This window comes from Bos grunniens, chromosome 3 (assembly GCF_055505025.1).
Source record: "Bos grunniens cultivar Pamir isolate PY7600 chromosome 3, Bosgru_T2T1.0, whole genome shotgun sequence".
NCBI lineage: Eukaryota > Metazoa > Chordata > Mammalia > Artiodactyla > Bovidae > Bos > Bos grunniens.
This window is the reverse complement of record NC_141167.1, coordinates 42,973,362-42,985,415: the sequence shown is the minus strand read 5'-3', so window position 1 is coordinate 42,985,415 and position 12,054 is coordinate 42,973,362. Positions and strand designations below refer to the sequence as shown.

Genomic DNA, 12,054 nt, shown 5'->3' with positions numbered 1-12,054 from the left:
TCTTCCAACAACACAAGGGAAGACTTTACACATGGACATCATCAGATGATCAATACTGAAAACAGATTGATTATATTCTTTGCAGCCAAAGATGGAGAAGCTCTATACAGTCAGCAAAAACAAGACTGGGAGCTGACTGTGGCTCAGACCATGAACTCCCTATTGCCAAATTCAGACTTAAATTGAAGAAAGTGGGGGAAACCACTAGACCATTCAGGTAGGAACTAAATCAAATCCCTTACGATTATACAGTAGAAGTGAGAAATAGATTTAAGGGCCCAAATCTGATAGATAGAGTGCCTAATGAACTATGGAATGAGGTTTGTGACATTGTACAGGAGGCAATGATGAAGACCATCCCCAAGAAAAAGAAATGCAAAAAGGCAAAATGGTTGTCTGAGGAAGGCTACAAATAGCTGTGAAAATAAAAGAAGTGAAAGGCAAAGGAGAAAAGGAAAGATATAAGCATCTGAATGCAGAGTTCCAAAGAATAGCAAGGAGAGATAAGAAAGCCTTCCTCAGTGATCAGTGCAAAGAAATAGAAGAAAACAAAGAATGGGAAAGACTAGAGATCTCATCAAGAAAATTAGAGATACCAAGGGAATATTTTGTGCAAAGACGAGCACAGTAAAGGACAGAAATGGTATGGACCTAACAGAAGCAGAAGATATTAAGAAGAGGTGGCAAGAATACACAGAAGAACTGTACAAAAAAGATCTTCATGACCCAGATAATCACAATGGTGTGATCACTCACCTAGAGCCAGACATCATGGAATATGAAGTCAAGTGGGCCTTAGGAAGCATCACTACAAACAAAACTAGTGGAGGTGATGGAATTCCAATTGACCTATTTCAAATCCTAAAAGATGATGCTATGAAAGTGCTGCACCCAATATGCCAGCAAATTTGGAAAACTCAGCAGTGGCCACAAGACTGGAAAAGGTCAGTTTTCATTCCAATCCCCAGGAAAGACAATGCCAAAGAATGCTCAAACTACCTCTCAATTGCACTCATCTCACACATTAGCAAAGTAATGCTCAAAATTCTCCAAGCCAGGCTTCAGTAGTATGTGAACCGTGAACTTGCAGATGTTCAAGCTGGTTTTAGAAAAGGCAGAGGAACCAGAGATCAAATTGCTAACATCTGTTGGATCATCAAGAAAGCAACGGAGTTCCAGAAAAACATCTACTTCTTCTTTATTTACTTATGCCAAAGCCTTTGACTGTGTGGATCACCACAAACTGTGGAAAATTCTTAAAGGGATGGGAATACCAGACCACCTGATCTGCCTCTTTAAAAATCTGTGTGTAGGTCAGGAAACAATAGTTAGAATTGGACATGGAACAACAGACTGGTTCCAAATAGGAAAAGGAGTACGTCAAGGCTGTATATTGTTACCCTGCTTATTTAATTTATATGAAGAGTACATCATGAGAAATGCTGGGCTGGATGAAGCACAAGCTGGAATCAAGATTTCTGGGAGAAATATCAGTAACCTCAGATATGCAGATGATACCACTTAGGGCGGAAAGTGAAGAAGAACTAAAGAGCCTCTTGATGAAAGTGAGAGGAGAGTGAAAAGTTGGTTTAAAGCTCAACATTCAGAAAACTAAGATCATAACATCTGGTCCATCACTTCATGGCAAATAGATGGGGAAACAATGGAAACCGTGACAGACTTTTTATTTTGGGGGGCTCCAAAATCACTACAGATGGTGACTACAGTCATGAAATTAAAACATGCTTGCTCCTTGGAAGAAAATCCATGACCAACCTAGACAGCTTATTAAAAAGCAGAGACATTTCTTTGCCAACAAAGATCCATCTAGTCAAAGCTTTGGTTTTTCCATTAGTCAGGTATGGATGTGAGAGTTAGACTAAGAAGAAAGCTGAGTGCCGAAGAATTGATGCTTTTGAACTGTGGTGTTGGAGAAGACTCTTGAGAGCCCCTTGGACTGCAAGATTAAACCAGTCCATTCTGAAGGAGATCAGTCCTGGGTGTTCATTGGAAGGACTGATGTTGAAGCTGAAACTCCAATACTTTGGCCACCTGATGTAAAGAGCTGACTCATTTGAAAAGACCCTGATGCTGGGAAAGATTGAAGGTGGGAGGAGAAGGGGATGACAGAGGATAAGATTCTTGCCACAGTTCCTCTATAAGCAGTATATAAGTGAAAAGTTTACTGAATTCACTGTCTAGTTGTTAATTTGAAATTTTGGGTCATGTTAATTCTGGACCTTCATGTAATTGATCATTTTGAGCATGTGATAATTAAAGCCAATTATTAAGGCCAAATAATTCATCTTACTTTACTGATGTTGCTGCAATCAATAATTGCCATATATCAGTGGCTTTAAATAATAAGGATTTCTCGTTCATATTACCTGTTCATTACAGGTTAGCAGGTGGTCCTGATCCATATTGTTCTGACTCAGAGACCAGATTCCTTCATCAGGATTGTTGTTGGTCACCAAGGCAGGAGGAGAGTGGTAGAACTGGGGAACCATGCAGTGATCCTTAAATGCCAGGGAGAGGTGACATGTGTCCCTTCCACTCACATTTTATTTGCTAAACTATGTCTCATGGCCACAAATAAGTTTAAAGTTCAGAGAAATATAATCCTACCATTTGCTTGGAACTAGAAACATGTCTTGGGGAAGGAAACGGCAAGCCCTCCGATATTCTTGCCTGGAGAATCCCATGGATGGAGGAGCCTGGCGGGCTGCAGTCCATGGGATCACCCAGAGTTGGACACGACTGAAGCAACTTAGCACAGAGACATATCTACTCTAGTAATTCATGACTATCCCAGGTATTAATCAATTTCACAGTGAAAGTTTCTAGAGCCAAATAAATTTGTGAAACATTGAGTTAAACAAAGTTAAAGAAGTTTCGTAACTACAAGTCTTGTTTGAGCCCTGACTATATTAGTAAGCTTTACTGATCTTCAGGAAAGGGAATATTGTGATGGGGTATTTTTTTCTCCAAAAATCATCTGAAAAGACTCATGTCCTGAAGACAACACTTTAGGAAAGAGTACTCTAAGGTTCTGCCTTTTTAGAATTTATTTCTAAAGAGGAAATAAGTGGGAAAGAGGAGAGGAAAGAAGGAAAGGGAAGAATAAAAGAAGGGGAAAAAACACTGCAAATTTATGGATAAACTTTGAGATTGAGAGTTATGCATAAAAGACCCCAAATTATATTTTTTAGCTAGTTGTGACCCAAAATTACATGTTCTGATCTCTTGTATATGAATTGTTAATTTACCTGAGTATATATTAAACATCATATATCATGCTAGGTGCTTCACTTATATCAGTTTGTACCATCTTAAGACAACATAAAGTGCAGATTATTATCTCCTCCCAGATGAGGAAACTAAAGCTCAGAGAAGCCACTACACAATCAAAGCCATGCAGATAGTAACTTGAGACTGCTGCTGCTGAGGAGAAAGAGTTGTGTTAACTTCCCAACAAAATGCAGTAAGGGCTCTAGTTAGAGGCATAAGCAACAAACTGTTGTTGGTCAAGAGATTAGAAAGATTAGTTTTCATTTGGGTTGTCTCGTCTCTGATTGGACCTTGAAGGGTGTGAAAGGAGTCATATTGGGGCACCTGAGTGGAGAGCCTTAAATGCCAGACTGCATTTTATTCTCCAGGTAATGCTGAGCCACTGAACGTTTTGGGGGTGGGAGTAACAGAATCAGCCAATTATAGCAAGACTTAGAATTTCAAGTTCAAAAGAGTTCTTTAAGTAATTCAATCTTACTCTGTCAACTCACAAATGGGGAAAACAAAGTAAGCCCCTGAATTTGAGGCTCTGCAGCTAGGGCTTTCATTCTTGACAGTAGCTTTTTCACCTGGATAATGGACATGGCTGGTTAGCTTGCCTGCATCTGGTCACAGGCTGAGCTCAGGTCTTGCAGGCCTCTCATCTTCATCCCAGATTAGCAAGAGCCCTGATGAGGTCTTTAGAGCTGGCAAAAGAGGAGACTATTTTGAGCCTTAGGAGATCAAGTAAGGGTGATGGCAGAGTTCAGAGAAAACAGAGTATATCCAATATCTAGGGTAGGGGTCATTCCTTGGCTGAATAATTTTCTTTTGGGTTTTGCAGAAGCATAGCCCATAGCCGCTGGTTTACTGATTTACAGCTTTACTGCAGTGCTTTGTGAAAACTAGCTTTATCAAGTTGAGCTGTATAAGTCTCCAGAGAAAGGAAAAAGTTGAGAATACATGGCTGGATAATTGCTGATGTAAGTGTACTAGACTTGGTCATGCAGACGCCCCTCTGGAGTTGACAAATGACACAGAGTAACCTGCAGTTTTGGCTCATCAAAGATAAGATAGCTCTGCTTGATGTCAAAACCATCCCTGAAACTTTGGTGATTTTCTTAGCAAATAAGCACTCTACCTCTCAGCTGTGCACACCAGAAACCCAAGTACAACTTATGGCTGCTCTCTCCCTTGCCTCTGTTGCCCAGTTGGTACCAAATCCTTTAGTTATCTAATTATCCTTTTGCCCCATCCTCTCTACCAGGACCTTAGTTTAAGACACCATTATATCTCATTTAAAGTATTGCAAAAGCCTTTTTCTGTTTCCCCTGCCTCAAATATTGTTCCCTTAACCCATTACCTATACTGCAGCCAGAGAGACAAAGAAAGCCTCACTTCTTTGAAACAGTATTCTATTTTTCAGAATCAGAGATGCGTCCAGTGGCAGCATGGATTATTTTGTTATGTTCTCTAGCTTCCCTACAGAAGAACGGCAATGTCACAAATATTATGGGTGAATTGATCTTAATCCACAGGCTCAAGTGATTTTTTCAACTATCACAAAGACTGGAGAAGGAAATGGCAACCCAATCCAGTATTCTTGCCTGGAGAATCCAATGGACAGAGGAGCCTGGTGGGCTACAGTCTGTGGGTTTGCAAGAGTCAGGCATGACTTAGTAACTATACTACCACCATCACAAAGACTCAGCAAAATCAACTAAATAATTATTTGTCCAATTTCCTAAAAAAGGAGACAATAATTCTTTAATATCTCAAATTCTAGGAATTTCAGTGTAGGTAAAAGCTTTGCAAGAGCTAGTGCTTTCAGAGGATTCCTGGAAGGGAAATTTCATTATTTAGCTGTTTGAGATTACGAATTCAGTTTTCTATTATAAAAACATGTGGTGATAAAGGCATACCTAAAAATGGCACCCCACTCCAGTACTCTTGCTTGGAAAATCCCATGGACGGAGGAGCCTGTTAGGCTGCAATCCATGGGGTCACTAAGAGTCAGACACGACTGAGCGACATCACTTTCACTTTTCACTTTCATGCATTGGAGAAGGAAATTGCAGCCCACTCCAGTGTTCTTGCCTGGAGAATCCCAGCGACGGGGGAGCCTGGTAGGCTGCCGTCTCTGGGGTCCCACAGAGTCGGACATGACTGAAGTGACTTAGCATAAGTCATAGGGTGAAGGATAGCAAGGAAGATTCTAGTCAGAGAAACACTCCTGAATTCTAAAGGAACATTATCTTTCTACTTTGTCTGGGTGATAAGAGAAGCAGACAATCAATAATTATTGACTGTTTATTTTGTCAAGCAGGAGACACATTATCTCATTAGCTCTAGGAAGTAGTCACGGTCATCAATGCAATATTACAGTGAAGGATGCTTGGAGATGTTAAATATTAAGATTAAGATTCTAGATCTGGCAAGTGGGAAAGCAGGATTCAAGCCCAAAACATGAGAACCTGAATTCTTAAGTGTGCGTTCTCATTGCTTTGAAATAGATGGTGCTTTCAATACTTAAAAAAACCCTTATGAGATAAGTTTTCCCATTCTATAGACATGATTGTGCTTGATTGCTCAGTCATGTCTGACTCTTTGCGACCCCTAGGACTGTAGCCCACTAGGCTCCTCTGTCCATGGGGATTCTCCAGGCAAGAATACTGGAGTGAGTTGCCATGCCCTCCTCCAGGGGATCATCCCAACCCAGGGATCACCCAGGTCTCCCGTATTGCAGGCGGATTCTTTACTGTCTGAGCCACCAGGGAAGCCCAAAATTATTGGAGAGAGTAGCCTATCCCTTCTCCAGGGGATCTCCCCTACCCAGGAATTGAACCAGGGTCTCTTGCATGGCAGGCAGGTTCTTTACCAAATGAGCTACCAGGGAAGCCCCTATAGACATGATTATTGAGGCTTAAAATGTTTAAAACTTGCCCTATATCACTCAGTAAGGGGTAAGGCTGACATTGAAACTCAGACTTGCCTACTTTTAAAATCCATGTTTTCCATGATGTCTTCCAAGTGTCCTGTTGTCTCATGAACGCAGCTAAATAGTAAGTGATGCTGTTTGGAAATGACTGAATAACTAGCAATAATCATAAAAACTCATTTTCAGAACTTCATGGTATCACCTATGTGCTTAGCAAATATCATTAAAGTGAGGTATTGACCAATAAAATGGCAGGAAAGTTCATATAAATTGGCCGAGAGTGGGAAGGCAACTTCAAAACTTGGTTTGACAATATTCACCATTATCAGACTCTCATTCAGTCCTCAGCAAAATGAGGGGTTTCATCTTTATGTTATTTATCTTCTCTGTTATGCTTGCCATTTCAGAAGCAAGGCGTGAAGGATCCAGGAAGCTCTGCGGGTCTGAGTACGTACGCACAGTCATCTACATCTGTGCCAGCTCCAGGTGGAGGCGGCACTCGGGGGCACTCCTGCAGGGTCAGCAAGGTAACGTGGATGCGCATGACTTCTTTATTTATTATTACTTTTTTGAAGATCTGTCTTAATAACTGTTTCTCTAGCTACTACTAAGCCACATCCATTTCAATCTAGGGAATTAATTATCAAAATAAGCTTAATTTGGCTTGGGAAAGAGATGAACCGCTGGTTTAAAAAAAATATGACATTGTATTCTTTAGGCCCCAGCTTGAAATGAGTTGACTGCGTGACTACTTTGGTGAGCTTAGCATCTATGGTCCTGGTGGTTGAGCAGGGAGGAGCAGGTGACTTCAAGGGCCATGTTGTAGAAGCAAGATTTTCACATTGGATAATTATAGAATATAATAAGTTGGCATTCAGGCAGCTGCTAAATGAGAATGGGAGGAAAGAATCTAACTTTTATTGAGCACTTATTATGTGCCAGGCAGTTTCATGTGCAACATTTCACCTTCTGATAAGGATCTTTGGAAGTAAGTAATGTTACCACCATTTAGTTTTACTGAGGGCAAAATTGTTCACCCAGCCGGTCCACAGTGTGGTTGGGAAGAAAACCAGGGCTTTCTGACTACAAGAATCGAGGTCTTTTCCTTATTTTACAGTGCGTTTCAGGTGGTGAGAAGATGGTGGGTGGGTGTGTCGTAATACATAATGGCACTGTGGAGGTGGTGATGTTTGATAGAGGCTCTAAGGAGTTATGAGGAGTGGGGTGGGAATTCTAGCAGTAATAATTAGGTGTAGATATTGTCTCAAGATGAGAGTGAACCTAGTGTGCTTCAGAAACAGTGAGGCGACTGACTTCACTCTATCTGTTTTTCAACTCAGGTAATTTCAAAGTTGACCATTTCCTACTAATCCTATATTAAAGTGTGAGGTAAATGTTATTTAAGATTCTATTTTAATAATTGTATTTGTTACGTCTTAAAAGTAAAAGACGAAAGCATGCTTATATAATAAATGTTGTAACCACATACCTGATATAAAGACTTTACAGGTTTCAATTTGATTTAAAATGATTTTACATACCTGATATAAAGACTTTACAGGTTTCAATTTGATTTAAAATGATTTTGGTAAGCAAAAAGATTTTGGAAAATGATCTACAGTTTTTGTATTTTGGTGGGCCAATGTCTTGAAAAATTGTGAATCAACCAATCCTACTTTAATAATGAGAGGTTCATAGTTACTGCTGCTGTTGCTGCTACTAAGTCGCTTCAGTCGTGTCCGACTCTGTGCAACCCCATAGACGGCAGCCCACCAGGCTCCCCCGTCCCTGGGATTCTCCAGGCAAGAACACTGGAGTGGGTTGCCATTTCCTTCTCCAATGCATGAAAGTAAGAAGTGAAAGTGAAGTCGCTCAGTCGTGTCTGACTCCTAGCGATCCCCCCATGGACTACAGCCTACCAGGCTCCACCATCCATGGGATTTTCCAGGCAAGAGTACTGGAGTGGGGTGCCATTGCCTTCTCCGTCATAGTTACTAGATGTTAATAAACAATAATGGTTTTTAATCTCAAGAGAATAAACATAATTTACCTCCTTGACTATATTTTATCAATCTCTGGATTAGCAAGTCAAAATACAGTGAAAAAATATATATATATACATTTCAGTATCTGTAAGACATGGGACGATGGAATGCATGTCTGTGTAAGGCTATTCCCTTTTAACACCACTGACTTCATAATACTGTTATTTAACCTTTCACAGGCTTTCAGAGTACTTTCCCATACGTTAGATGTTTAATCCACTACTGGCTTCCCAATCAGTATTCATTCATCTAAATTTTTTCTGGTGCCTGCCAGTGTGCTAAGGTGCTGATAAGTAAGTCTGAATGAAGTTAAAGTAAGAGAGGCTTATCCATGGACTCTGGGAACAACACTGATAAAACAGTGGAACCCACTTTTAATTTTCAAATATAGAGATTTAAATCTCCACTTCCTTCCTTACTGATCAGCTTTGCAGAATGTACACAGGGTTATTTTTTGGTTGATTGTTTTTTGTTGATAACGAATAACTAATATCTTTGGAAGCCGCTGGTCACCATGCGGAAGGAGCCAGTGCAACTGAAGTCAGGCCCTGACTTGGCTGCGAACTAGCTGAGTGACACTGGCTCTGTCACTCCTCCTCTCTGCACCCACGTTTCCTCCTCTGTAAAATGAGGAGAGTTCTCCCTAAAATATCTAATTTCTCTGAAGCCCCAGACCAACGTTAAAAGTAAAAGTCATCTTCAGGATTCAATTTCTTTCATGCATTTCCCCCAAAGTAGAAGTTGGTTGCTGCCTTTGTCAGATCACTCTAAGAAAGTTATTTTTTCCCTTCTCTATAGCTGAGAGAGGAAACCACTTCCAGCTGCCAAATGAACAGGAGATTTCTGAGGGAAGAGCAGCTCACAACCTTCCAAAGATGGATTTCGCAGGGGAGGAAAGTCTTCAGGGTGAGCAGCTGCCCACGGAAGGGCTTTGGAGGTCAAAGAAGCATTTGGTGATGTCAAGACAAGACTTGCAAACCTTGTGCTGCACTGAAGGCTGTTCCATGTCTGACTTGAGCACTCTTTGTTAGGACGGGAGCAAATCCCCTAGGGTGGCAGAGATTTAGCACATGTTTAATCACAGCGCTTTACTTCCCAGAATAACACTTACATTGTGTCATTAAACTAATGGCTTTTGGGTAGGCAGTTCTTTCCGAAAAGTTGTTGATGAAAGGCATTTTAGCCACACAAAGTCTATTTTCTCCCTTTGCCAAGGTAAATGCACTGTTCTTTTCAAATTTTAACTAATCCTTTGAAAATTTAAATGTTATGCAAAATTGCAATAAAATTGCCATAAACCAAGCTCACTGTGATTTTTCTGTTTTTAAAACAATTTTAAATAACTTTAAAACAGTAAACAAAAATGCTAATGGTAGAAAAACAAAGTAAGCATAAAAAGAAAATAAAAACCAATGATTACTTCATCATTTAGAAATAACTAACCACTCTACTTTTGTGTTACTATGTATTATTACTGAAAATTTAAACTGATTCACAGTCAAGTATAAGAATCTAAACAAAGTACATTTTTTCAAAAGTTCTTAAGAGTGCTCTATGCATGTTTTCTATCATGCGGCTCTTCAACATTCTACTTGAGAATAGCTGGGTGCATATATGGGTCAAATAGGGTCCATAAACAGCCAAAATCCAGAAAATGTTTGGGTATTTTACCTCCTTCTTATAGTCTGGACAGCCTAGATTTTGCCTTCAGCTACTACTGAGATGAAAAGACATGCTGTTCTCATTCTGGGGACCGAACTACTAAAACTCAGATAGCCAAATCATTGTGTCATAATTGGATATCTTCACAGATAAAAAGACAATGTAAATATCACAAAATATGGTTTTATTCCTAACTCTGTCAGCCAGCCAACTCCCCAGTAGATTTTACAACTGTTCGAGTCTTTGTTCATCGGAGGTGCTGCATATTAATACTCCAGTCTGTTTTTGAAATTTGTGAACTACGTATTGGGCACTTAAATTGTGTGATTGCTTTGCTTTTTGCAGATAAAAACAACAACAACAACAACAACAAAACAAAAAACCGAGTCTCTCTAGAATTAAGTAAATGTCTCCTAAGTCACACAGCTAAAGAGTTGATATCACTGATCCAAACTTGGACTGTGCTAAGTCCCTTCAGTCATGTCCGACTCTGCAACCCCATGAACTGTAGCCCTCCAGGCTCCTCTGTCCATGAGTTTCTCCAGGCAAGAATACTAGAGTGGGTAGCCATTTCCTACTCCAGGGTATCTTACCAATATAGGGACCGAACCCGAATCTTTATGTTTCCTGCATTGGCAGGTGGGTTCTTTACCACTAGTGACACTTAGCATGAATCAAGGCAGTCACATTAAACTGCACTGGCAGTTAATTACTCTTTACCACCGGACTCTCTCTGTTTGAAGTCAGTTTCACTGAAGAATGTCTTTTGATGAGATAGTAAAAATTAATAATATTGAATCTCAACCCTTGAGTATATGCCCCTTTAATATTCTGGCTGGTGAATCATGAGAAGACTGCATGAAGCATGTTTCTGGCAGACTGAAGTATGATGGCTGCCTCAAGGAAAAGCTCATCTGTAATCGAGTTGTGAGCTTAAAGGCAGCTGCGCTTTCCAGGAAGCACCGTTTTTAAGAAAAACTAAAGACTGAAAAACTGGTTATTTAGATCTGGGTATTGGAAATTAAATGAAATAAGATTTAAAAATGAACAAAGTGAGCCTGTCACTTCAAGGAAAACAACTGATGATTTTTTTGGTTGATGATCAAGTTCAAGCTTATAAGCGATTTTAGAATACTTTTATCTACCACCCTGAACATCACTGGTATATTAATAGAGTTGATTCTTTGATATTATATAATGATGTGTCAACATTTGGGAGATCTGCTATAACTTAATGAACCAATATTTCCCAAATGATCAATGCATGATACTTCAAAATCATAAAAGGGTAAAAGAGCTGTTTAAAGTGCAAAATAAAGATTTTAATCTAACTGCACAAAAAACTCACTGATACAGATTTCAGATTTTACATTGCAGTTAACCCTTAATAAATAGTTACTTGTTACGTTTTGGTATAATATCAAAGAAGAACATAAAAATGATCTGAAAATGCTATTAAACTAATCTCCCCTTTCGAAATTAAATATCTATGTGTGGCTGAGTTTTCTTCATGTACATCAGCCAACATAACACACAGCAGCAGATTAAAAATGTAAAAGCTGATTGAAGCTGTATTTTATAAAGACAGTCATTAGAGACTTGCAAAAATATAAATGTTCCACTCTTTTCAATAAATGTTTTTGTTTTGTGAAAATATCCATTTTAAAATAAAATATGTTATGTGTTAATATGTGGTAAGTTTATTTTTATTTTCAAATGTTATTAAACATTTAAATTTCTTAGTGAAATTCTAATATGAAAAACAGTGATAAATTCAACCCACATAAACAGAAACTCTTGGAAGTCCTTAATAAGTTTTAAAAGTGTGAAAAGATTATGAAACCAAAAAAGTCTGAGAATTGCTCTTCCATAATATGTTTTGCCACTAATTTTTCAGGTTCCATCAAGAGACGTTCAGGTTGTTACATCTGCCATGACAAATAAAGATGCAATAAACAGCCTAGTTTATATATCTTTATATACTGACTTTTTCATTTTAATAGGATAGCTTGTCAAGTTGCTTGTGGAAAAATATGTGTATTTTTTTCAGCATACTTTTAGTAATTATTTTTTGTTATGTGCTTATTAGTTATTGTAAATGCATCTATTCAGTTTAAATGCATAGAGAAACAAAGAAGA

At 39.0% G+C, this 12,054-nt stretch overlaps 1 protein-coding gene across 1 annotated transcript; it reads left to right on the top strand.

Moving 5' to 3' along the window:
* The first annotated feature begins 6,436 nt into the window (after positions 1-6,436).
* INSL5 (insulin like 5) lies at positions 6,437-9,555 on the top strand. The gene is made up of 2 exons (XM_086390427.1): positions 6,437-6,735; positions 9,052-9,555. The coding sequence occupies exons 1-2, from the start codon at positions 6,561-6,563 to the stop codon at positions 9,282-9,284; spliced, it is 408 nt and encodes a 135-aa protein (XP_086246553.1). The 5' UTR covers positions 6,437-6,560; the 3' UTR covers positions 9,285-9,555.
* The last annotated feature ends 2,499 nt before the right edge of the window (positions 9,556-12,054 follow it).